Source organism: Ammospiza caudacuta, chromosome Z, assembly GCF_027887145.1.
Source record: "Ammospiza caudacuta isolate bAmmCau1 chromosome Z, bAmmCau1.pri, whole genome shotgun sequence".
NCBI lineage: Eukaryota > Metazoa > Chordata > Aves > Passeriformes > Passerellidae > Ammospiza > Ammospiza caudacuta.
Window position 1 is genome coordinate 75,957,050 of NC_080632.1, and position 24,496 is coordinate 75,981,545.

A 24,496-nucleotide genomic window follows, 5' to 3' on the forward strand; every position below is an offset into this window, starting at 1 on the left:
CTATGCTGGAGACATCGCCTTCTCACTTAAAATGTGATTCAGAATTGCTGGCAAACCTGTTCTTCACTGAAACTTCCAATAATAGACTCTATTGCAATGGTATTATCTTATTTGGATGTTTGTCCACTAGGATCTGACACGAGTTAATTTTATAGAGTCCATGCAGCAACCATTGTTAGAAAGGAAGCTTTGCCCAGTTGGATGTGAATCGATAAAGAGTTGAATCAATGGTAGTGTGCGACTAATGCATCTGGCAACATCATAGCCTTTGGTTTTCTGCTTGGATTTTTAATTTTAGCACAATTTTTAAAACATTGAGACCACTGTTTGTTAATTCATCTATACTAAGATAATTTGGAAACAAACGGTGCGACGTTGCCTTTAGGTGGGTATGAGACTTGGCTTTATTGAGTAATCTGAAGTTCCACTTGTAAATGTTCACTCACTAAAGAACTCTTCATGGCTTTTGTTGTTGCAGTAGCTACAATCTACTCTTGCAACAGTTTATTAATAATAAAAATCACCCTGCTTTGTTGTTTTGTTCATTTTAATAAATCTTGTCAGTGATACTATGCTGATTTGTGCACCTGTGCCCGACCTAAAAGTTTTAAGTGTTCGTTTTGCTTTCATCTAGCAGTTGATTCATCTGCTGCTGTTTTACCCATTGGTCTCCCATGAGCTGCTCATAGAGCTAGTGGTTTTTTTTGGTGTGTCTTGCACACACTCTGCTGGTGTTTACATCTCCTCATGAACCTTTTAGTTTATTACATTCCTCCCCATGTGCCCTGCATTTTTTCATCCTGTACTGTTTTAAAGCACCTCGTATGCTTCCGTGGAGCATCTTTGCTGACTTTTCTTCTTTCACACTTCAAGTATAATTTTAACTCCCTCCAAGTTCAGTTGTTATTTGCACTGTAGCAACAAAAATCACTTTCAGTGAAACTCTGTGGTACCACTGCTATCCTGCTCCCCACAGTGATAAGAGTTAGCTCAGTTATCTCTCTATGACAGCGATCTTGGTGTAACAGCTTCGCAGTCTGCAGAGGTTTGTCCTGAAACACATTATACCGAAGCCTGTGCTGATATTTGTGCAGGACCTAATGTAGTGATGCCTCAGTTCCTCTGAGAGCTCAGGCACAAATAAGGTGCACCACTACACAGCATCTATTCATGTCAAAAGGAAATACACAGAGCTCTTTCATGTGTCTAAGTCATTTTTTGAACTAGAAACTACAGAGCAGTAACTAATTACACAATACAGACTACTTTAGGATCCTTTTTTAAAGAATCACAAGAACTTGCATTTGGCAAAAGAAACTGCGCATAAACTTGTTTATAAAAAAAAAATCCTGTGTTGATAAAGAATGTAGAAACAATTTGATACTTCCTTTATCATATATAATTGTCTATTTAAAGAGAATGGTATCTGATACAGAAATTGTTAGAAAAAATTTTGTATAGATATGACTAAATTTCTGAACTTGTAGCCTTTTAAAATGCCACTTATAATCTGTTAGTTAATATGTTAATAATAAATGAGAATATCCTAATGCATAACATGATAGCATTTTTCCTTTTTTTCATAGGAGTAAATCAGAACCTAACTAAACTCTAAATTCACCCCCAAAAATTTAATTAGTAACAATCAAATCAAGTTTAAGAAAAAAATAGCTTCTATTTGTGAATTTAAGGTCCTCTGGTAATATGCCATATGAATACTAAGGAGTCATTACTTTAGCTGCAATTAGTCTATTATGTTTTCAATTGTCATTATAATTTGGAGGGTTTTTTTCACAATTCAGTAATGATGTTAAGGCTCTTCTGAGAACTCATTAAGAAAGTGTGGAATTGGAGTTTCATGAGAACAGGCTTTTGTTTTCCTTCTTTTCTTTCTTTTGTTTCAATGACCTCTTGAACTTTGGGTCACTGATTCAGTTACAGCCTTGCAAGATCAAAGACATACATATTTTTCTTTGTATTTCTTCATCTTACAGACTTGTAGGAGGGAATGGAAAGAAGTTAATACTTACCCTGGAATGCCTGACAGTAGCAATCAGTACTTTTTAATAATATTATTACACTCTTTTCAGGAAGTTACAGTGCTAAGTACAGATGAAAAAGAGGGTTTGGTATCCACAATTCAAGTGCTATACAGTTGCCATCTGGACACTATCTGCTTGTTGGCAGGATTCAGAATATGAATCTCTATGACAGGTCAGCAGTATCAAGAAAATATCAGCTGATTTCGAACTAAACACATGGAAGAGAAGAGAGGGGTTTTTTAGTTTTTTTAGTCCCTTATTGCTGGACTGTGGTGTTTTGCAGAACGGAAAACTAACCTTTTTTTTTTAACAAACAAGTAATCCTATATCAAATTTGAAAGGTTTATTTTCTAATGGATGATGGTCCTTTGCACAGGTTCATTGGCCATGAGACAGATGTTAACCAGGCTTAGTAAGAACACATTCTATAACTTGGTTTTCAGAGTCTGGGGAATTTAAACATAATGGAATTGTAAAATCTGGACAAAGCTGATTTTCAGTGCAAGAATGAATTAGTGCATTAATGAAATAGCCATTCTTTAGGTGAACTCTTGACCAAAACCTACTTTCTCTCTAGCTCTGAAAAGAAACTATATTCACTGGAGAAGCTCTGATTTTATCTAAGTATTCAGAAATAAGTTAGAAGTGGGTGGTGAAACATCAGAAGTAAGTATTCAGCTTTGCATGTGAGTAAAGAGAATATGAGAGAGCTGTTTATGGTGGGAAGAATCAGACTCATTATGTTAGCTGCAGTGCAAATAGTGTATTTCTAGTGTTATGCTGTACTTTTGTTTTTCTTATCTACCACCAGTAAGGAGCTACTTGTACTGTTGTCTAAGGATGAAAAAATGCATTTATCTGAAAAAGAGTTGAACCTGTTTAAGTATACAATTACAACAAACAAAGGTCTCATTCTGAAAATGCGATGAATTGAGGCATATAAATAAATACTATTGTTAAAGTACTTAGTCTGAAAACCTCTTCACAACTTGTGATACACTTGAAGCCCTTCAAGATCTTCAGTGAAGTAGAGAAGATGAATATTGCTGGAAGATTTATACCAGATCTGGTAAATCAGGAACTAGAAGTCATGTTCTCCAAATACTGGAATACTGGTTTTGGGTAAATCCCAAAATTTTTCAAACAAGTGCTCTCTGTATTGTGACTCTTGAGTTTTTGGAATACAGTTGGGATCTATTTGTGAGCTTCATTTTACAACCAGAGGCCCAGAATTTAGTTTGCTTTGATTTTTTTCTTCCAGAGATGATGTTTCTTTAAGAATAACATTAAGACCTGAAAGCTTCTGTTGGCACAAACGTTGAGTTTTCTTTATTTGCATATTAATTCCTCAGTATTAGAATTGAATTGCTATTCAACTGTGTGAAGCTGTAAAGAACTTTATCTTTTCCTTTCTACAAGACAGTAGTTTTATCTCTCTTTTTTGTCCCCATAAGTCTCCCTCTATTCCAGTAGTTTTTACTTGTCTTTGTAGATCATCATTTGTATATCTTCCCTTGATAGACTCCTGTAGAGAATAGGGTCTTTTCAAGATGCTATTGATAGAAGGAATGCACAGAACTTCTGTGTCTGATAATCCAATGAACCAAAATTTCAGAGCTTGTCATCCCAGGTGCCTTTCTTGCTAGTTTGCTGGACATAAGTGTGCCCACACTAGCAGGAGCTGAAAGTGTGGGGAGTATTAAACTGCCTTTTTTTTTTACAGAGCATGCAAACCTCTGAGGAATTAATGTTTGTATTGATTGGACGTGTCGTCCCTCTTTCCTTTGGAAATACTGCGCTTTGCAACAATGCACACTTGTTCAAAATCAAAACCACTAAAAAAACAAACACTGTTTGTAGTGGGATACAGTATGGGTAAATGAGGATAGTATAGAATGTAATCTTATCCCCTAAAGAGTTGCAGCTGAACCAATTACTAAAGATTAGGGGCAGGCCTGATGACAACAGGCCACACCTGTGCCAAATTAGAACAGTGTTATAAAAGAGTGGATTGGTGGGAACTGGAGTTAGATGATTACTGCAAGGAAGAGTTAGTGCTAAGAGGAGCTGCCTGTGGGAGACATTGAGGAGGTATGAGGCTCTGGCAACATGGAGTCCTTGCACTATAATGATAATAGAACTCTTGATATGTAAGACAACATCTGTTGACCTGAGGAACAGTCAGACAGACAACTCAAGGAAAGACTGCCTTGAGGACAGGTAGAGGTCTGTAAATTTATTTTTAAACATTTCTGGAATCCAAATGGCACTTGCTACCTTGCAGAGATTAATAAATGTGATTTTAGGTATGCTAGTGTAGCTTTGCTGTGGTGTGCATCAGTGGCATCATTCTGTCAAACCTGGGAAGACCAAGTCCTAGAGAGAATCAAAGGAAAAAGGCTATGTGGAATGGAGAAATGTGGCACCAGAGAGGTGCAAGTGAACTATCTGATGCAGTGCATGGAAGTGGCAGATTATGCCCAGACTTAGCTTAAACTGATGCTTTCTGGGGTAAGCCACCATCACAAAACCCCTGTCATTTCTGGGGTCACCAGAGCTTCTCACCAAACTTCAGCAGGGCGAAAGCTGAACCCCAGGCTCACCTGTGTGAAGAGAAACAGATCTGACTCTGTGAGTCTGGAAAAGTTTGCACCAAGAGACTTTGTACCAAATTAAGGAAGACTGGCAACTCAGTGAGGAGATTCTAGGCTGCAGCAAATACTTTGCAATGTTCGTGACTGTCTCAGACATTCCTCTGGAGACAACATTGTAAAACAGGAATAAGGAAAAGGTATTCTACCATTCTGTCAGCCATGTCTCTGCAAAATGTTAAGAACTAGGGAAAGGAACTATGATACAACTGGAAAGCAATTCCTATCAGTGAGGCCAGCTCTTATATACTTGCAATGATTATCTTTTGAGATATTCTCCACACCATCAGCAGCATCATTTATATTTTGGTGCATTTGTTTCTCAAGATCTGGACAGGATGATATAGAATGTACTCAGAAACAACCTATGAGTAAAGGAAAAATTATGCACTACCTGGAATGTCTGGATGAAAAGAATTCTAGCACATGCTGGAAGTGCTTTGTCACTCCCTGACATATAACACAAATCCCACATACTGCTGGTCCTCAGTTGTATATCTAGTCTCAATAAATTTTTAGAGATTTTTGTTCTGAGAGTTTTTCTCCTTCTTATTCTCCACCAGTGAGAGCTGTGACCTGTGGCTGGAATGCTAGGATGAACAATTATCTGGGAAGCCTTCCTCCTCATCCGGACAATCCAACATGTTACTGGAATCCAGACCCAAAACTTGAGTCCTGTAAGCCTTGTAGTCCACAGTGGCTCTCCTCATTTTCCATTGCTCAGAATTCAGGAATTCTGAGCAATGGAATTTCCACCAATGCTTTCAGTACCTCTGCCTCCAGTGATGGTGACAATGATGGATCTAACTTACAGATGTTTATAATCCAGATACATGTTTGAAGGACAGTATGTAGTAGATCCAACAATTACCTTTGAGAATTAAATGGAAACAATATGTTATTGGTCAACAACTGTCAGTTAACAAAAAGCAAAAAAAAGAGTGAAAACAAGGCTAGAAGAACTAATAATACTATATGTTTTTGAAAGTGACAATGTTCTGCAAGTTTTCAAACGATCTGTATAGTTGATGCAATTCTTCAGAAAAGAGTTTGTGCCTTATCACATTTCACAGTGCTGATGAAACAATTATATGTGTTGCTTCTCTGGTGTGCAAGTACTTCCAGTAATATCCCTGGTGTTCCCAAAATTCAGCCTCAGGAATTTTCTTCCTTGGATTCTTTCAGTTTTCACAAGCAGTTACAGCAAAGACAGACTGGCAAGGAAGAAAATATTATGAAATTGTGCTATATTTGAATGTAGGAAAGGAGGACGTGGATCACAATGTTCAAGGGAGAGTTGAGGAGGTGAAAGGAGTAGGAAAGGGAAAGCTGATAAACCCTGAAAGAAGCCTGCATGTAGGTAACTATGCCCACATTTTCTGGCTGTTTGTTGTTATATTTTGATAATGTGATAATGGCTCTTACACTGTTGCTATTTCTAAGTTACCCAGAAGTGGAATAATAAAGAGCTACCAGTTCTGTAGTGCATGGTGGCTTGCTCTGGCTGTTTTATTTTGAAGTCCAATTTCATGCCAGTGGAGTGAGTTAATGTCTGGGTAAGGTGAGATGATTCTTAAGTCCTGCAATTGTTTGTTTCCTTGGTTTTGAACTGGTTCTTGAAGAGCTATCTGTGCCATAAAGCTGAAACTCTATACAGCAGTCAATGCCTTGGAGTAATTGGGAGGTGAAATCTTAGCAAGTGAGACATACTTTCAATCTGTAAAGAAAGGAGTGCAAAACCAACACAAAACTATGGGATAAAAATTAGTCCAGAGGTTGTCCAACCCATTTGTCTTCACATTTATCTGACAACAGGTTCTTACTGAAGGACTAAGAGGAAAAGAAAAAGATAGAGTAAATTGCCCTTGTTTGCCCTCCCTGCAACAAGGGAGCAGTGGGATCTAGGGCCTTGCTAAATTGCTAGTTTCCAAATTTATTAGCCAGTGATGACTGTATCTGCAAACTCTTTTAATTTAATTTTAATTTAAATTATTTACTTAATTTGATTTTAATTTGAAGCTATTAACATAATTGAACTGAATTGTGTCAGGTTAAAAAGTACTTCCTTGTCTTTAATAGAAATGCATGCTCTTGTTATTTCTTAGGACACCCTATTTTTCCTTTATTGTGAAATACAGTTAGGAGATATAGTAATAATTAGCCACTGCATTATAGCTTCTGCAAGGAATTAATGATTTCTGTGGACTTTTACAGCAACTTCTGTGCCTGTTTTTTTTCAAGTCAAAGAAATGAAGTCTGTTTAATTCCTCCTTGTCTTTCACTGGAACTTCATTCTAGCCCTGTCCCCCTCTCTGGACTGCCCACAGTGAGTCTGAGAACTCTTGCCTGTCCTATTGCCCATTTGAGAACTCCTGATTAGGTGTAGCACATTTCCCTTTCCCAGGTGTATTACTTTGCACTTGCCACCATTCTAGTTCATCTGCCAGGTTGTCACAGGCTCATTCATTATTGAAGACATCATTCTTTACAGTTTCAGTATTCAATATCCTGAACAAAATGCTTGCTCAGTGTCCTAATTCTCAAAATGCTGAGAGGTGGTTTTGCAGTTTGGACATTTTGCTGTACAAAATTTCTGTTTACAAACTAATGTAACTGACTTTACAGCTGATTTTTAATATTTTTGAGGGTTTTTTGTGTTTCAGGTCTGGTGTTTTTCTGTAACCAAGAGAAAATAGTTTGTATTAAACTCAAAAAAAGTGCTTTAAGTTTTCCCTAATACATTTTCAGTCCTTCTGCCTTGACTGAAATGTTAAGAAAAAGACAGTATGGTTTTACAATGGTCCACCAGTGCTCAGGCAAGATGCTTTAATTTTTATGTGTTCTTTCAAATAGTTTTTGCTTTGTCAGCAAGCAAAGTATTGATGTTATGCGTTTGAACTAAGACATAAAAGCAAAACTAAATCTTTGTGGGTGGGAGGTTATCCCTATTGTTAATTCAGCTGGAATCTCGTGCAGAATGCAAACTAAATAAAAGTATAACAACCTGTTATTCAATACTTTGGGCAGCAACTAAACTTATATTTTGCAATGAAGTTTAAATCAGCCTTCAATTAAGGACCACTAGCTAAACTGAATTATTTTAGTGGAGCTTTTGAGTTTAACTATCTTTAGTTATTGTAGACTTTGTTCTTGATCACCCCTGCTGTTTCTGCTGCTCTCACAGACTCAGACTTCAAAAACCATGCTGCTCTGTACTTTCTGCTTTTGAATGCTCTGTGTCCTGCTTAGGTTTTCTCTTTTATGGTATAATCAAATATTATCTTATACAGACTCTTATTTTGTGTGGGAATTTAATCTCTGCTGTTATTGCATTTTAATTCTTGGTCAAATTTGACTAAGAATTCACTAAGAATTGTTCCCATAGGCTCTTGTGAGGATAGATTTTTGTGTATTCCGTATTGCCAAATTGTTTCAGAAATTAGTTAATATTTCTTTTTATGAGCTTTTCTGGAGTCCTTGCTTTTAGCATTTGCATAGGTTGAGATGTATGGCAGTTTTTGAGGAAGATGTTCTACCCAAAGATATATTTATTGTACAAATACTTATGACATTTCATTATGATTTTCTGGCTTCCATGCCTTGTAAAATGCTAGGTGTAGTTTATTTCCTAACTGATTGCTAGCACACTCAGAATCTGAATATGATTTCTTTAGAATTTTTACATGAAAGTTGATGTTTCTAGATGCTGAATACTTCCTAAGCTGCCTTTTTTCCTTCTGATTTTAAGTGCAACTGCCTGTTATTTAAACTCAGAATTTAAATTTAAAAATATTTTTCCAAAATATTTAAGATTATTTTAAGTACCTTAAAACTGCAGAGTGTAACAATTTAAGAAGGTTCAAATCTTGTCACCTGTGGGTACCTATATAAGTAATGATTATTAAAGACTATATGCCAGACTTGATAGACATCTGTTTTATACAGAAATACATCTACTGAAGGGAAGGTCTTTAAAATAGTTTTATTATAGAGGAGTGCTTGTATATTTTTAGCTTCTGTTGGCCTAAATCTAGTATAAAGATGCTATTTTCAGATGAAACTGTTTCTGAACTTGGATCAATATTTGTGATGTTTCTTCAACTGATTTTTTAACCTGACAGGATATTCTGTTTACAAGATGACTGGATCTCTACTAACTTTGTAGTTTATATGCCCACACTTTAAGACAGTCTCTATTTTGGACACACAAAAATCAAAGCATGGCTTTTCCTTTATTTTCTCTAAGTATGTAAATGTTCAAATTAAATAACTGTCATTCAGTTATGTGAATTGCATATGCAAATATCCATATGAATGCATGAATTCATTTGTGCGTGAAATGTACAAGTGCATAAAACTAAAGCTGCCATGTAGTTCAGCTTTTACAATATTGATGTGCTTATAAAGCTTTGGGTGGCAGAGAAAGAGGAAAGAGTTGCCTAGAAAGAAGGTAAATTACTTTTAAAATAATATTTTATGCCTTAAAAGAAAGCCATAAATGAAAAAGCAATACACCCTTCGGATGTCCATGAATTTGTTACTCATAGTAGGCTTCATACTACAGGACATGTCTATGGAATTCCTCTATAGAGATATCCCTATACAAATACATAGGCAGCTCAAATTCACTGACAATCCAAGAAGTGCTTTACTCAGAGAGAATTTATTAATTCTTTTCCCTATAACTGGAGTCAGCTGAAATGGATGTAAAACTTTTTATTGATTTGGTGGGTATTAATTATTCTGACTTCTAAAATTCTTTCTATGGACCATCAAAAGTTAGAATTTTTGAAAAATCAGAAAATATGCCAAATTTTGGAATTTGGAAAATGGGTTCATTGCTCTGGTGGCTGGCTAAAGTGACCAAATACTGCATAACTGCTTCTTGGTTTTTGTGTATGAACTGCATTAACTGAATCAGGAATGCTCTATTTCTTAAACTTTTCTTAAACACAGAAGTGTAAGACTGACTTTTATTAATGTTTTTTCCTTCCAGCTTAACTATGAGTGCTAAGATGTTTCTCAGGTACTGGCTATGTGTCTGTTCTGCCAGAATGAATTACAGGGAATTACTGCCAGGTCTCTCATTTTTTTTCCTTTGGGAGAGAATTAACTGGCTCCACAGGTCTGTTCTGCCTGAATGAGAGACCTTCCATCTGTTGAAATTACCATAAATATTGTAGCTGATATGAGACAGCACCTGCGGCCTTGTAGTGGGTGACAGACTTTTTTCCACAGGGCACTTGTCAGCCAGCAGATAGGACAACACAGGAATTTCTTAGAGGCTTCAAGCAGTGTGGGTCCTGCTTCAACAAACCTAGACATGCGCTGCTTTCACAGCCCCTTTTTTGAAGGGATGATGCACAGGTCCCTCCCTGTTGTGTGCTCTGATGTGAAAGGTTGAGATGAGCAAATTAAAAATTCTGGTCCTTTATGTTTACTGCTATTAATTTATTATAATAATAAAGGAGATTGCTGTTGTCAAAGAAAATATTAATGATTAGTAGAGGTTAGGGGTTTGATATGATTGATAGCATTTGCATCTAGTTACTCTTCAAGGGTCATTTACTTTCTCATTCCAACATTAAAAAGGCAAATATAAAACCTAATTTCTTAAGTTTAATAACATTGGACTATTTTCTAGAATTATCCCTTTACAGAAGGTAGTGTACATCAGTGTACATCTGCTGTCTGGATGTGGGAGGCTGAGTCACTGCGTCATAGTCCCCTGTCATACACCCTAATTTAAGTCCATCATTGTAACTAAAATAGTTATATGGATCTGCTGAGCTATCCTTCATTTACTAAAATGTCCTTTACTAAAATTTCCTTCGCATACATACAATCGTCTTCTTTTCTGCCTAATATCTATAAAAAAACCTAAGAACACTTCACCAGCAGTCCATCTGAAAGGAGAAAGAAAGCAGAGATGCAGAAGGGAAACATGATTTTCCTAAGGTTGTACCAAATGTCACAGCACTGACTTTCTACATTTTACATCCACAAGTAGCAACTGGAAAAAAATAGCTTTTCTGCAGTAGAATATGCTCATGTCCAGATGCTGCATTTTTCCTGATTTAGGTAAGGGAGTGACTTGGAGGCTATGTCAAGTTCAGTTGTTTGAACATTACCCTTGTTCATTGTAGGCAATTTTAAGCAACTGCAGCTACCACTTGTCGGTTAGTTGTGAATTCTGAGAGTGCTTTGTTTTATTACTTAAGTAATTTTGTGTGTCTTATTTTATCTCACTGAGGATAAACACCTTATTCCTTACTGGATGTTTTTAACAGGCACCATCCATTGCACTCCTTTGATAGCAAAACTCAAAAGCATTGTATGCACTTCAGAGTTTGCTTAAGAAGATTCCATCCATGGAAATCCCAGCTTTCTTCTCTTTGGCAACACTTTCCATAGTTTGTGTAGCAGTAACTACTATGAACATTTTCATAAATTTTCAGGAAAAATTCCTGTGTCTCTGAGTCTGCCCCCAAAAAAATCACTCGTGTCTCCTGCAGTACTCAGTGTTGTTGACTGTCATTGAAATCCTACAGAGGCAGGGAAGTTCGTTTCTTCCAGAACCCACTAACAATAGCTGCATTATTTGAGTTACAAAGTTAAAAAATTTAAACTAAGATATTATACAAAGTACATATTAAAATGTTCTTCTACGTTCAAGTAAATTTTCCATGCTCGTTCTTTTAAACTGTTTTTCCACACAGCCTTCTATTTTTGGCAGGGGATCCATGGTCTGTGTTTTTACCGAACCTTTCACACAAAATCCTTGTAAGTGGTTAAGACTTATTTCCTCCGTATTAGTGTTACCCCATAAGCAGTTTGGACAATCGGTATTGTCTAGTGTGTTGTACTGGTGCTCACAAATGGGCTTTTTGCTTGGTTCTGTAATTGCTGTACAATCCTTGGTGAGCCAGCAGACCTCGGTTTTACTGTTTCTATACTCCTATTCTCCTTCCCTATCGTGATGTATGTTAGTAAACAAACTGTAGACTTAGTGTTGTGCAGCGGGCAGCAAAAATTAGTGTCAGGTCTAGAATGGGCTTCTTATGCTTTGCTACGATTTACCAGACAAAGATATCTGAAATAATTGCACGGAATTTAATACCAGTTCACTTGCACTTAAAAGCAGTTGTCCCTGTAAAAGTAAATTCCAAGCTCTTAAAATTTTGTGGAAGGAGAAGAAGTCTATTAAACTGAACCCTGTCTAGAACTGTGCAAAATATCCCTCACAAAATTTCTCTAGCTTTAATATTTCTCACTAATATTATGTTAAAACTATGCTCTTCATAAAGACTAGTTGTGAATCATTTTCATGGAAGGGATTTCAGGAAAGAAATGGTTTTTTAAAGAAAAGATACCTCATTCTGATTGCATTATATTCAGTCAATAACTGAAACATGCAGAAAAAATTTGTGGGACAGTTTTAAGGACTGGACTTTCAATTTCATGATCATCTTGGTGTAACAGTTTAAAAATGTTAATGCATAGTGCTCTTATTGCTGGTGCAATTTTCTCTGGATTTGGCTATTTCATGATGATAACTGCTATCATATTCATATATATTTGTTTTATGTACCTTTTAGGGACAATGTATATTTTAAAATAATTGTGTAAAGCAATTTTCATGTCATATGGTTTAAGCTGTAATGAAACAAGAAAACATAAAATAGTTTTTCTCTTACAGCTGCTGCAAATTCAAAACAGAAACAGAGCAAAATTGTCAGCTTTGTGTTGGCATAGGAATTCATATTTAAATTCATATTTAAGACCTGGCCATAATACAATCCAAACTGGAATTTATTTATTTGGTTATTTACATTTCCTCTCATATACCATGTTATAATCTTGCCTTTGACTTTATATGAGATCCCCATTGGGAATGATGACATAGGAGTTTTTTCATTTTAAAGACTGTACACAATAAACCCAACATAGAGTATGGAGCTGAATTTGTGTCTAGACCACAAAAATAAATAATATAGACATGCATATAATAATATTTTCCTACAAACATGAAAAGATGGTGAATGGTATGCAAATAACCTCCATTTTCTCCCAAGCAGATGTTAGTACATGCCTGGTAAAACACTCGTCAGAAGATAGAATCTCATGGAGAAAGCTGCACACCTGCTTGAACCACAGGCAATGGGGTAAGTCTTAAGGCAAATGTGACTAAAAACCTCTGAAAGTGATCCTGCATTGCTTCTTTCATGAAATACAGAAACCAGGGTTAAAGAAATGTGACTGGATTGACTTCATCTTGCATAGTTTATTTTCCTGAGGTCTGTGAATAACCATCAGAACTGTTTACCTGAATGGCGCAAGTCCTCGGTTTCTCAATTTATCTTTTATTTCTATAACAGTGCATTAACTATTAGCTGGATTTTATTGTTCTAACTTTGACAATCCCAAAGTTGGCAAGGGAATGTAACCATCCCCAGCCTGTTTCTAATACCACAGAGTCCATAGTTTATGGTTTTGCCACAGTTACATCCATCACACTTGCATAAATACAAAAGGAAACCCAGGATATAATTTCTAGGAGACACTTTTGCTCCTGCAAACAGCAAAATATTTATTCAAATAATTAACAACTGAAAGAAACAAGTATGTTATCAGGATGAAGGCCTGGAGGAGTCACTTTGAGATTAGTTAAGAGGCATCCACTTTGTTTGCCACAAAAAATACAGGAAATAAGAGATTTGCCTTCAATATATTGAGTAGTCTGAAGACTAACTTGAGAAGTATAAGACTTTAATCCACTGAATTATCCTATGTAAAAAAAGAATTTAAGCATGCATAAAATTGCACAGTAGTACACCTGCAAAAGTTATATTTAATTATTATTTTTATATTAACTAATGCCTATGTGTCCATTTTAGTATGAGAGTTCTGCAGCAAATATGTAAAAACATCCTTCTTACAAAAACAATTTGTATGCTAAATGAGGCATTGTTCAGTGTAGAAAGGAGTTTTTTTCCACAAGTTTTAGAATAATATGGAAAAGTATTTTATTCCCATGAGAAAGAGTATAGTCTTGCAGTACTGAATGATTCTTGGAACAAAATTAAATATGCCATTTGTGAATTGCATTGAGTTTTCTCTGACTGCTGCCTACCCAACTAAAGAATTTTAAAATGTTGTTATTCACCTTAAAAATTACTGTCTCTACTTCAAAGGGATCTCTAAGTATAATCCACTTAATATCACAAGGCACGTGGATGATAGGAAGGCACATCTTCCCAGTAGAGAAGATTTCTCTTTGCCAAAGAGAATTTGGCAATTCTCTTTGCTTTTCTATAATAAAGAAAAATTGTTATAAAAAAAAAAGAAAAAAAGGATAAAGGGCTTTAGAGGGAAAGAAAAACACATAAAAGAAGGGTTTTGTTAGATTCCAGAGAATGAAGATTCTTTTTGGAATAGGATTACTTGGAAACTAATTTTTCTGATATTTCACAAAATCTCTCCTGAGAGCTGGTGACACAGCAAATGAGATGGTTTCATCAAAAGTCCAGCTCCTTGTGATGCTTGTGACCATCTAAGATGAGTTTGCTGATCTTTACCTGAGCAAAGTTTTTCTACTTAGATTATTGAAAATCATTCAAATCCCTGTATAGGATGATCTGCTTAGTTTCCTGATTTACTTTGAGCTCTCTCAGAGAACCAGTGTGATTGCAGAGTTATAAGGAATTGAGAACTGATCAGATATATTTTCCTGAAATAATTCATCCTGCAAAATTGAGCAGCAGTGCCAGCTGACATTGAAAAGGGATAAATATCTCCCTTTTTCTACTTCTAATGGTTCTTCTATCTGAAGTGTCCTGCCAACCCACGGAGTTCTGCAGGTGAAAGGGACAAGAAGATGGGAGAATCTATGACATGAAACAAAACTATATAGTGGTTGGGAATAAAACCTACCCTTATTTCTCCTACAAAACTTATACTCCCTAGTTGCAGTGTTCATTTAAGTTTCAGTATCCATATAATGTGTGTGCATAGAAACAAACTTCACTTTTTTTTCTTTAATATAAGAATTTTGTAATTGTGAATACCCATGTTTTCTGCTGTTGAATGAACAGCTTATACTTGTACACACCTTTGATTTCTCTGAACATGCGAGTCTCTGCTCATTTGCATTTTTAAGAGACCTTTACATTAACATATTTGACAATCAATTAAATAGAGAACAACTTATTATCTGGATTCTCAGTCAATGGAGGCAGTGTATTTTTGTTTTAGATACTAGGACTGAGCAGTGGGTGATTTTAATTAAGTTCTCCAAGCTGTCTATAGACTAAAATCCATACCTTCTTCTCTTCAGATAATTGAAAGAATAAATACATCACAGGTGTATCCTAAACATTCATAACAAATCTGAGAGGTCCGCCACAAAACTTGCATGGAATGCCAAGGCATACATCACCATAAGGAACTAAATATTACATCACTAGTTAAAGGAACAACTTGGTAAAGAGCATTCAAAGCTTGTTAGAGCTTCTGACCAGAAGACAACAAAACAGAACTGATGGAATTAAGTTTCTTCCAGACTTTCCATCTATCCCCTATGGACACAGGCACATTGGAGTGGGTCCAGAGGAAGTAATGAAAACGATCAGAGGACTGAAATATCTCTCTTATGAGGACAGGCTGAGAGCATTGGGGTTGCTCTCAGAGGGTTCCAGGGACACCTTAGAGCTCCTTCCAGTACCTGAAGGGCCTAAAGAGCACTTGTAGTGATAGGAGAGCAAATGGATTAAACTAAAAGAAGGTAGTTTAGATTAGATATCAGGAATAAAATCTTTTACTATAGGTGTGATGGAGCAGTGGCACAGGTTGCCCAGAGACCTTGTGGATGACCCATGGCTGGTAGTGTCAGAGAACAATTGGATGGGGCTCTGAGCAATCTGCTCTAGTGGGAGGTGTCCCTGCCCATGGCAGGAGGACTGAACCAGATTTTTAAGGTACCTTCCAACCTAAACAATTCTATTACAGGATTCCATTTTTTCTAATCTATTGCTGGAAAACTAGGAGGCAGACAGATGTTTTGCATATCTGTGGTTACAGGCGTGTGTTATTCCCCACAATCAACAGTTTCAACTTTCTTGGGTTTTGGCACTGTGTCTTTGAGATATGTTATCTTTGATAATAATAGGACACTGTGGAGGAAATATCTGCTCAGATAGTAAAAGAAGAGAGTGGAGTACAGAGTCAGCTTCATAGCAGCTGCATATAGTAGCTTGTGCTGTTAGTCTGTCTATGAATTTAGAAAACCAACTTTCATTTTCTCTGTATATTAATTCAAACCTCCTCTTACATTGTCTCTAAAGCAGCAATAGCAATGCCATGGCTTTCTGCAGATTATAACAGTTCTAGGACATAGAATGTTCACTTTTTTGATTTTGGTGTGTGCATCTTTGTAAAATTATTCAAGAGAGGGTGTGTGGGGGTGTATTTTGTTTTGTTTTTCTTTGTTTACCTGTGACTAAACTGGATACAATTAGAGGCAGGACCAGCATCTGCAGCATCCTCATGAGTAGTTCTCCAGGAAACGAAAAGTATTTCACTTCCCGATAGCTCATCTTATATGATCGAAGAGAAAATCCCAGGATTACACCTGAAGGGAGGGAAAAGAGATATCATTACTCAGTCTTTTAAAGAAGCAGTAGCATCTGAACATGAACATCTGTAAAGCATCTGAAAAAACATCTGTGCTGGACATATCTAATTGTAACCTGCACTATTTACTATGCTGATTTACTTTCTCTGGTATCATCTACGAGTAGCTCTCCTGAAAATGTTAAGTTATTGCCATTTAGGAATGGTGTTCCCAATTTAGTGTTCCCAGTGAAACACTGCAAACCACATCCCACTTGCTCAGCCCCCTGCTCCCTCCCCCTGTGGTGGGATAGAGAGGAGAGCTGGAGGCACAAAATGTAGACACCATGTATTGAGGCAATAATATTTTACTGAAGACAGCAATGAACTAAGAAAAAGAACAGTAATAATTTTAATAACGAAGTATGGAAGAGGTGAATGATTCACAGACAAGTGCTCACCATGCAGAAATCCCAAACATGCACCAAGAACCAGAAGGGGCCCCTTCCCCTGACCCCAAAAATTACATCAGGCTTTATAGAATAACCCCTGGGTCCTGGCTGTGCCCCCTCCTGGCTGCTGCAACAATTAACCCTCTCTTGGCCAGAATCAGCACAGTCATTTAGAATGATTTTTGTGCTGCTGTTTTTTTAAATCTGGACTACTGAACACCTGGTCAGGTACACCTTGGTAAATCTGGTCAAAGGTACACCTTGAGTGCTAATGAAAAGAAGCAATCCCTGCTGCTACAGCCAAGTGTCTTGAATTCTGAGATTTTGAGTGTAATCCTATATGCAATGCATATACATACTAGCTACCAGTAGTCAGAAGTCTTGTCCATGCCTGTCTACTCTGTGGGCCTGATCCTACAGATGTGCTTCAGATTGAAGGAGATAACCAGGACAGACATATTTGAGAATCCCCTTGTGGTTTAGTCTTTTCGAAGTCAAAAAAGAAGCAGGAGGTAAGCATCTCCACCCATGCCTACCTTCAGGAATACTTGCAAAGAAGCAGATAATCAGGGCTGAAAGGCCTTACTGGATGATTAAGTGGTGGGTTTCAATGCCTGAGGGACAGCAGCAGGGGAGTGCCTGGAGCCATTTATCTTGCTGGGAACAGATAAATGGTGCTTGAGATACATTTACAAATGGAAGTCATAGGTGGGCTCATGTGTGGAAAGCTAAACTTCCCAGCTACAACTTTGAAGATTTTTGTCCTGTATTTGCCACCAACTGCTTTGTTTGCATATTTATTTAGTTATTTGGTCAGCTGACATGGCCAGTTACAATTTGCAATTGTTAAATGGCAGTGGTGCCTATCTGATGTAGGACTGCTATACCCAGCCAAATAACACCGGGCTTTATCTGGAACACATTAACCATACACACCGTGAAACTCAACTATCTCTCCTCTCCATTCAAGACTCCATGTTCTTCACCACTGTCTGGTACTGGCATTTGGGTAAACTGTGTAGAAAGCTGGATCAGACAACTGATCCTGCTGCAAATCACAGTGGGTTTGCAGCAAACGAATTTATTTTACTGGGTTAATTTTCAGCCAAGTCAATTCCCTGATGCAATTATTTTGTGTGGCCACACAGGGGTTGGTGCCTTCCCTGGTACATATGTGCCTCAGAGAAGAGTGGGACTGCTCTTTTTGAAAAGTAGACAGACTCAGGTTTCGTAAAATGTTCTATGATGCTGCTCCTCAGTGATATTAGGCAGCAGAGCATTCCAGATCCATTCTAGGTCATGCTAGAACTTGAGTACATCCTGAAAATGCTGTAACATTGAACAATTTTGACAACTGCTAGTTCCAATTCTTAGTCTTTGTGGTTTTACTTTTATTTAAAGACTGATTTTTGATTGGTATTTCCATAGAGCAGAGAATATCTCCATGCCAAATTTTGCTAGCTAAAATATGCTGTCATGCCTCCTGCACCAGATTATTGACATCTGCTGGTGAAAGGAAACATTTGTAACTCTCAATTTAGTGACCACTGTTTGATCATGACTTAGGGACTTTACCAGGTTGGTTAAGCAAGAGGAGTCCAGAAATGTCTTGCATAGAACAGAAAATAGAACTGTGTTCTAGAGCATAGCGTTACAGGATGGAGAGAAAAGTAACTAGAGTGCAAATGACACCGAGCATGGAGTTGGTGTTATGGAAAAGAATGGCAGGACTAGAAGGCATTTGTTTAGTCTCATTCATGTTCTGTGGTCTCAGGTAGCTAAAGAGCACTTTGCATAAATTTTTTTTTTGGGGGGGGGGTAAAATGACATAATTAAATGCATAGAAGAAGGGCCCCTGAATAATTCTTGCTTAAAAGACCTGCCTGAGAGTTTCTCTTCTTTTCGAAAAAGTTTTAAATTCTGCTGCTGAGTTACTCATTATTTTCTTTTTTTATGAGAAACGCATTTCTCAGATATAAAGAATCCATCTGGACTTTTGTTTCTGCACTTAATGAGCACTACATTTTGACAACTGGGTAACAAGCAAACAGAGCTAGACTGGTTTCTTACTTAGGCCACAGTTCTGCAATTAGTTCCACATGAATTAATCCCTGCACTAGTACAAAGCCTCACTGAGGTTGGTAAGGGTTTCTGAGGCTGCTATAAGAACTAGTCCTTATGCTATGCTATAAGGGCTTGATTATCTATTCCACTACCATCCAAGCAGCACAAAGTGGCCTGAGATGGCTGTGTGAATGAATATTATTGGTAGCGAGAGTGAGTTTCTAAAGTTCCACGTAAACCTGTTGAGCCAAAAATTATTGGCTGTTTTTTGTCCTAACGTGCTCTGTGCATAATTACAGGGTTTCCCAGCACTGCAGTTTACAGAAAGAATTTCTGCAATGTGAAAAGAAATGTGCCCTGGTAGTGTATTATGTTGAAATGGGTCAACACACAACAACTACTAATTCTTCAGCCTTAACCTTAGCACTGCTATTGATCTCTATGCAGTCATGCCCAAGACATGAGAACCTTTCTCTGACTCAGTTTCCCTGCTTGAAATATAGATACAGCAGTAGCTGTTTCACAGATATTTCTGAAAATTGATTGTGTTCACACAGAACAAGAAGAAATTTAGACAAATTATTTCCTCCTTGTAGGGTTTGATAATGAATGCAGGACAGCATGATTTTACCAGTCCCTCTTGATTTTGGAATAAATTAAGATTGAACTTTATTTTCTGTTCCAAGTCTGAATAACTAAACAGTGGGTATAATATCCCATCTGACAAAGTTTAATTAACAAAATTCTTGAGACAGAAAACTCAAATTTGGCAAAGTAACTTTGTCTTTGAATTAGCTTCTTAGAACCAGCATTCACAGGCTTCAAATGGTGAGATAGCAGCATACAATGATGATGTAAAAATAGGCACAATGGCAAAGCATCAAAATAAAGTCCTGAACCAAGACCTGGTGGGAGGTACTAAACCTTTGGAAGAGGTGCAGTATTCCAACAACCATCCACTATTTTGTGTGTGGCAGGAGTTTTAGTTCTTCACGACCAAGACTGGGAAGATTACATACTGGAACTGGCCTTTCTCAGCAGAAGTTTCAAGTTTCAGGTTAATTCTGAAAATTGTAATGAGACAAAGCCTTGTGTGAAACAGGCTCCCACAACCTGTTGTGCAGGTTTCTGTGCACCCTTTGTAACAGAAAAGATCAACTAATCAACACTATCAGAGCCTGACTTCTCAAATGGTTAATAGTGTACCATTTCTGCACTGCAGCAAAGAGACCATATTGTTAAATAATTTATACAGTTTATAATTAAAAGGTAAATTAGCTTAGAGTTATAAACGGATTTTTGAGGTGTTTTTGATGTAGCGATAGTTAAGTATATGGAAAAATTTATTTTTCCACTATAGTGATAAAGTTAAGTTTATGGAAAAATTTATTTGTAGATGATCCTGATGTAAATCAGAACAATCTAAAAAGCTAAAATTATTGCATTGATTTTATACCAATGTTTTTTTGTGAATCAAAATGAAATTCAAGATGTATGAATACAGTGAAACTTGCAAGAAGTAGAAGGTGGAAATAGTTCTGGCAGTTAGGATAATGGGATGGAAATGGCGAAATGGTAGTTAGGATTTGGAATTCTTTATTCCAAAAATAGGACTATATTGATGAATGGCCAATAATCTTCACTTCTAGTCGCTGGGTACCAGAAAGAAAACAAATCTTCATGTTGGACTTTAACAACTATGGGTATGCTTCTACGGCTAAAAAAAACCTACACAACCTTCTATACAAAACGTCTTTAACACATTAACATCAAAGTGTGATGAAGTAAGCAATAAAGTTAGGGTCTAAGTTATTGAAATGAGTTCTTATGAGAATTCATTTCAATAACTGGTCTCAATCTTATTTCAAGTTACACAGGAAATAAGACTATACAGTTATCTCAGACTTGAACTTTTTTACAATGCCCATGCTGTCTACTGCATGTTCAAGCAAGAAGTGCAGAATTCTGACAGTTGTACTTCTCAATTGACCAAACATCACTTAAACATATTTCAGGAGAAAATTACTATTTGTTTTATCAATAATGGAACAAGAGCTGCTTTGTCCTTATCAGCACTTGCCAGTTAAGCCAGAACATACCACTAAGAGTTATATACACTTCTGCTCTTTACTGTAAATCTCAGAACACTGTTAAAGGAGGTCCATTTCAGTATCCTTTCCCTTAATATATGTGGTACAGAATTACTTCTTCTTTTCCAGTAGGAAATAGAAAACTTCAAAACTAACTGGGAAAAAAACCCACTTTATACTGAGTAGAATGCTGTTCTAAACTAACAGCTGTTAATAGTTCAGTTCCAGAAAACCTTGTAACCACCAAGCAAATAACATTTTGTCCTATAACAGCAATTGGGCAAGAGCCATGAAGGGAATCAGGCTTCTACCAGTTTAATGGGACATTGTATATTTTTGTTAGCTCCACAGCCATTTCATTCCTTCATTCCTGCAGAGCTCCGGAATGACTGCTTTTGTTCTTTGGGTCGTTTGTTATTGCTTAATTTACCATTTTGTTCTGACACCTTTTCTTCTAACAGCCAGCTTCTGATAAGTCCACAACTGTATTTACTTGAGACAAACAGGTAAATTACTTTTCCAGCGATAAGAAATACTTCAAGTTGCCGGCAAAATCTCTTTCTTAATTTCTTTCATTGCTTGCCACAAGAATCACTCAATTTGCTCAGCATGACTTTGATTTTAATAATTCTTGTTTCAGAATTTTATATTGAATTTTCACCCCCTAGTAGACCTGGTGTATCACACCTGCCCTTTCCTTGCTTTCTGGTTCTCCCTATGTAGGTAGGAATGTGTGTTCCCTTTGAAACCATTTTATTGAACATAATGCCAGGTTATAACTGCATGATGACACTGCAGCAGAGAGGTTAAGGACCTGGGCTCCAAGTTGCCACATTAGATTCTATATTAAAGTGGAATATGTGTTGATTTGGACACAAGCAGCTACCTTTCTTTTGTCTTAGACATACTGTGAGTGCAGTCATGGGAGAAACAATGTGGAAGAGCTAGATATCCTAGACATGACAATCCCAGAAAAGATCTGGGATCTGCAAAAAGGGACATGTCCGAGAAAAGCAGGTTAATAGCAAAGTAAGAGTCATGGTGATGTCAGAGAGTTGTCCACTGCATCAGAAGAGAAGTCAGTGTGCAACCTTTGCTCAGGGGCCACAGGAGCTCACAGCTGTGCAGGGGAGACACAGCCTCAGGAACACCCGACCCTGACACTGAAGGTTTGCTTTATCCTGTAAGAGAGATTGTTTTCCCCCAAAAACCCACACCACCCTTCTAACAGCAGTATTCAGTTTTACAGTTTGCAAAGATGCAGAGGCGTTTTATCATAAAAGTGTATAGTGGACATTTAGAGCTAGATTAACAGAGACACATGGGCACTCAATTCCCAGCTCAGAGTCAAACACTCTGCCCAGCTCCGGAGGAGCCTGAATTTCTGACACATCTTTATATCTACAGCTATAAAGCACTTGCATGTTGCCTTTACTTGCAGACACAGCATCTCCTCCTTGGAATTTGTGGACAGAAAACATGCAAGTGGAGAGGGGAATCTGAAGCTGTAAGAACTGATGTAACAAAGCAATGAGCAAAAGCACCATTTGACCAGAGGCTGCCTAAACTGGATACAAAATCTGAGGACAGCTTCTGAGTGCTGCTAAAAAGGCTTTTTAGAAACTATTGAAATTTGTCCTTTGCTATTTCTTTGCTCTAGTGTTAGACTCATACACTTTTTCCCTTTTGTCTCTAGTTGTTTGGCTCATTTGCCTGTCTTCCCCAATTAGGAGGTAATTTTGTTCCTTTGAGAACATGTCCAAAAAATTGTTCTCATTTTATTAACTTCTCTGCTTGCCTTTAACTGTTTTTAAAATTTTTTCACTTGTTTTCCTTGAACTGTTTTTGTGTTTACCTCTTGTTCGTAATTGATTTCTCACTTCTTCTTTTTAATTTTTTTAAAATTTTTATTTCCAGACAAGCAATTGCAGGGCATTAGCACCAGATTTGGAATGAAGAGTTTTCACTGCTGGCACTGAAGCAGACTGTTCTTAATGGAATAGGGACATTATTCATGATTTCATCCTCAGACAAGAGATTTCATTGAAAGACAAACTATGCCTAGTTTATGTACTCTTGCTAGTCTCTGAGCTATATTAAAAAAATACTTTTAATGCAAAAAATAACAAGTAATTCCATGAACAGGAATAATATCTTACTATGCATATATAAACACTCAGACATTCACAGTATATATTAGATTATATTTTATGTATTATTGCTTAGAATGAAGGTACTACTCTGTGCTTTACAAAGTTACTATAATAGCTGTTCCTTTCATGCCTGGCTTTACTTTGCTGCTTCATGTTCATGACTAAAGTTAATGTATTTATAAAATACAGATAAAAACAGATAAGAAAGCTGCTCTCTCATAGTTTATAGGGTATCTTTCCTGCTTTACATTTCTTTCTTTACTCTTTTTCCTTGGCTGCAAGTTGACATATTCCTTACCAGCACTGAATTCTACTTTTCCCTACTGTGGTTTCAGCTGCTCATCCATATTATTTTGTCTTTTTGACAGTATAGCTGCACAAAGGAATTGCAGACTGTGAGACTGAGACCACTCAGGTCCAAGAACTTTATGCAAACATTCACAGACAACAGAGCTCTATTCTGAGGAACTTCTGGCATAGTTTGACAGATATCTTGAAGGTGGATATGGACAGTTGCCTTTGGTTTTTTTTTAATTCCAGCTTAGACACACACTACAAAGAGTTCATTTTAGGCTGGACTATCTTGATATCAGTTAAGCACCATCATTAGGAGGACATTCAAACTATGCATATGTATCCCTGTGGAGCTAGTCCACCTTTTAATTCCTACAAAACCACCTGTTAATTTAGCTTAGCGCTGATAGTCTAAATCTATAAATGACTTGTTTGACACTGAGGTTTAAGTATTTTGTTGAATCAAGATATGGCCATGCCAGGACTATCTGGATTATGGAACATATGGCAGACTTAGTTAAAAAATTTCTTTTTTGTCCAGTATTTTGCTGAGACATGCAAACAACCAGGATAGACTGAGAGGCAGCATTTCACCTTGTAGAATATAAGATTTTTGCCAAATCAGGTGTAAGCTTCACCATAACACTTTTTTAATGTTTGATTTTTTCGGTGAGTTCTTTCCATAAGAAAATCAGGCTCATGGCTGAAGTTCATGGAATCATGTCACCATTTTCTTAAAAATATATCTGGGATGCTTTCAGTTCCTCGCTGTTTGATTATGAGCCACTTCATCCCTGAAATCCTCAGTATGGCTGTGAAACTATTCACAAATAGAACCCTCCATCTATTTCTTTTACTTGCCAACAGCCCTTTCCAAAACATTAATTTCCAGAAGTGTTTAATTTCAGTTGATTAAAAGGATGAATCATGCCTTACTTCTTGAGAATTAACTCATCTTGAAGATACATTGTAGCATATTTATTAATTTAGACCCAGCCTCCATACAGGTAATGACACCTCTTTTCCAACTGTTAGGTGTTATTTTGAATGGTAGAATTTTCCTATCTTAAAGGTCACAAAAATGGCACAGGGAAACTTGCACCTGGAATAATGCTTAGTTACACAGTAGGTGCCTGAGTC

General features: G+C 36.9%; 1 protein-coding gene across 1 annotated transcript in view; it reads right to left on the reverse strand.

Annotated features, from left to right (window-relative positions):
- SLC1A3 (solute carrier family 1 member 3) overlaps positions 1–24,496 on the reverse strand; it is a 65,997-nt gene that overhangs the window by 30,758 nt on the left and 10,743 nt on the right. The window contains exon 3 of the mRNA XM_058823268.1: positions 16,185–16,322. Coding sequence (XP_058679251.1) covers positions 16,185–16,322 — 138 coding nt within the window. The remainder of the gene's footprint in view (positions 1–16,184; positions 16,323–24,496) is intronic.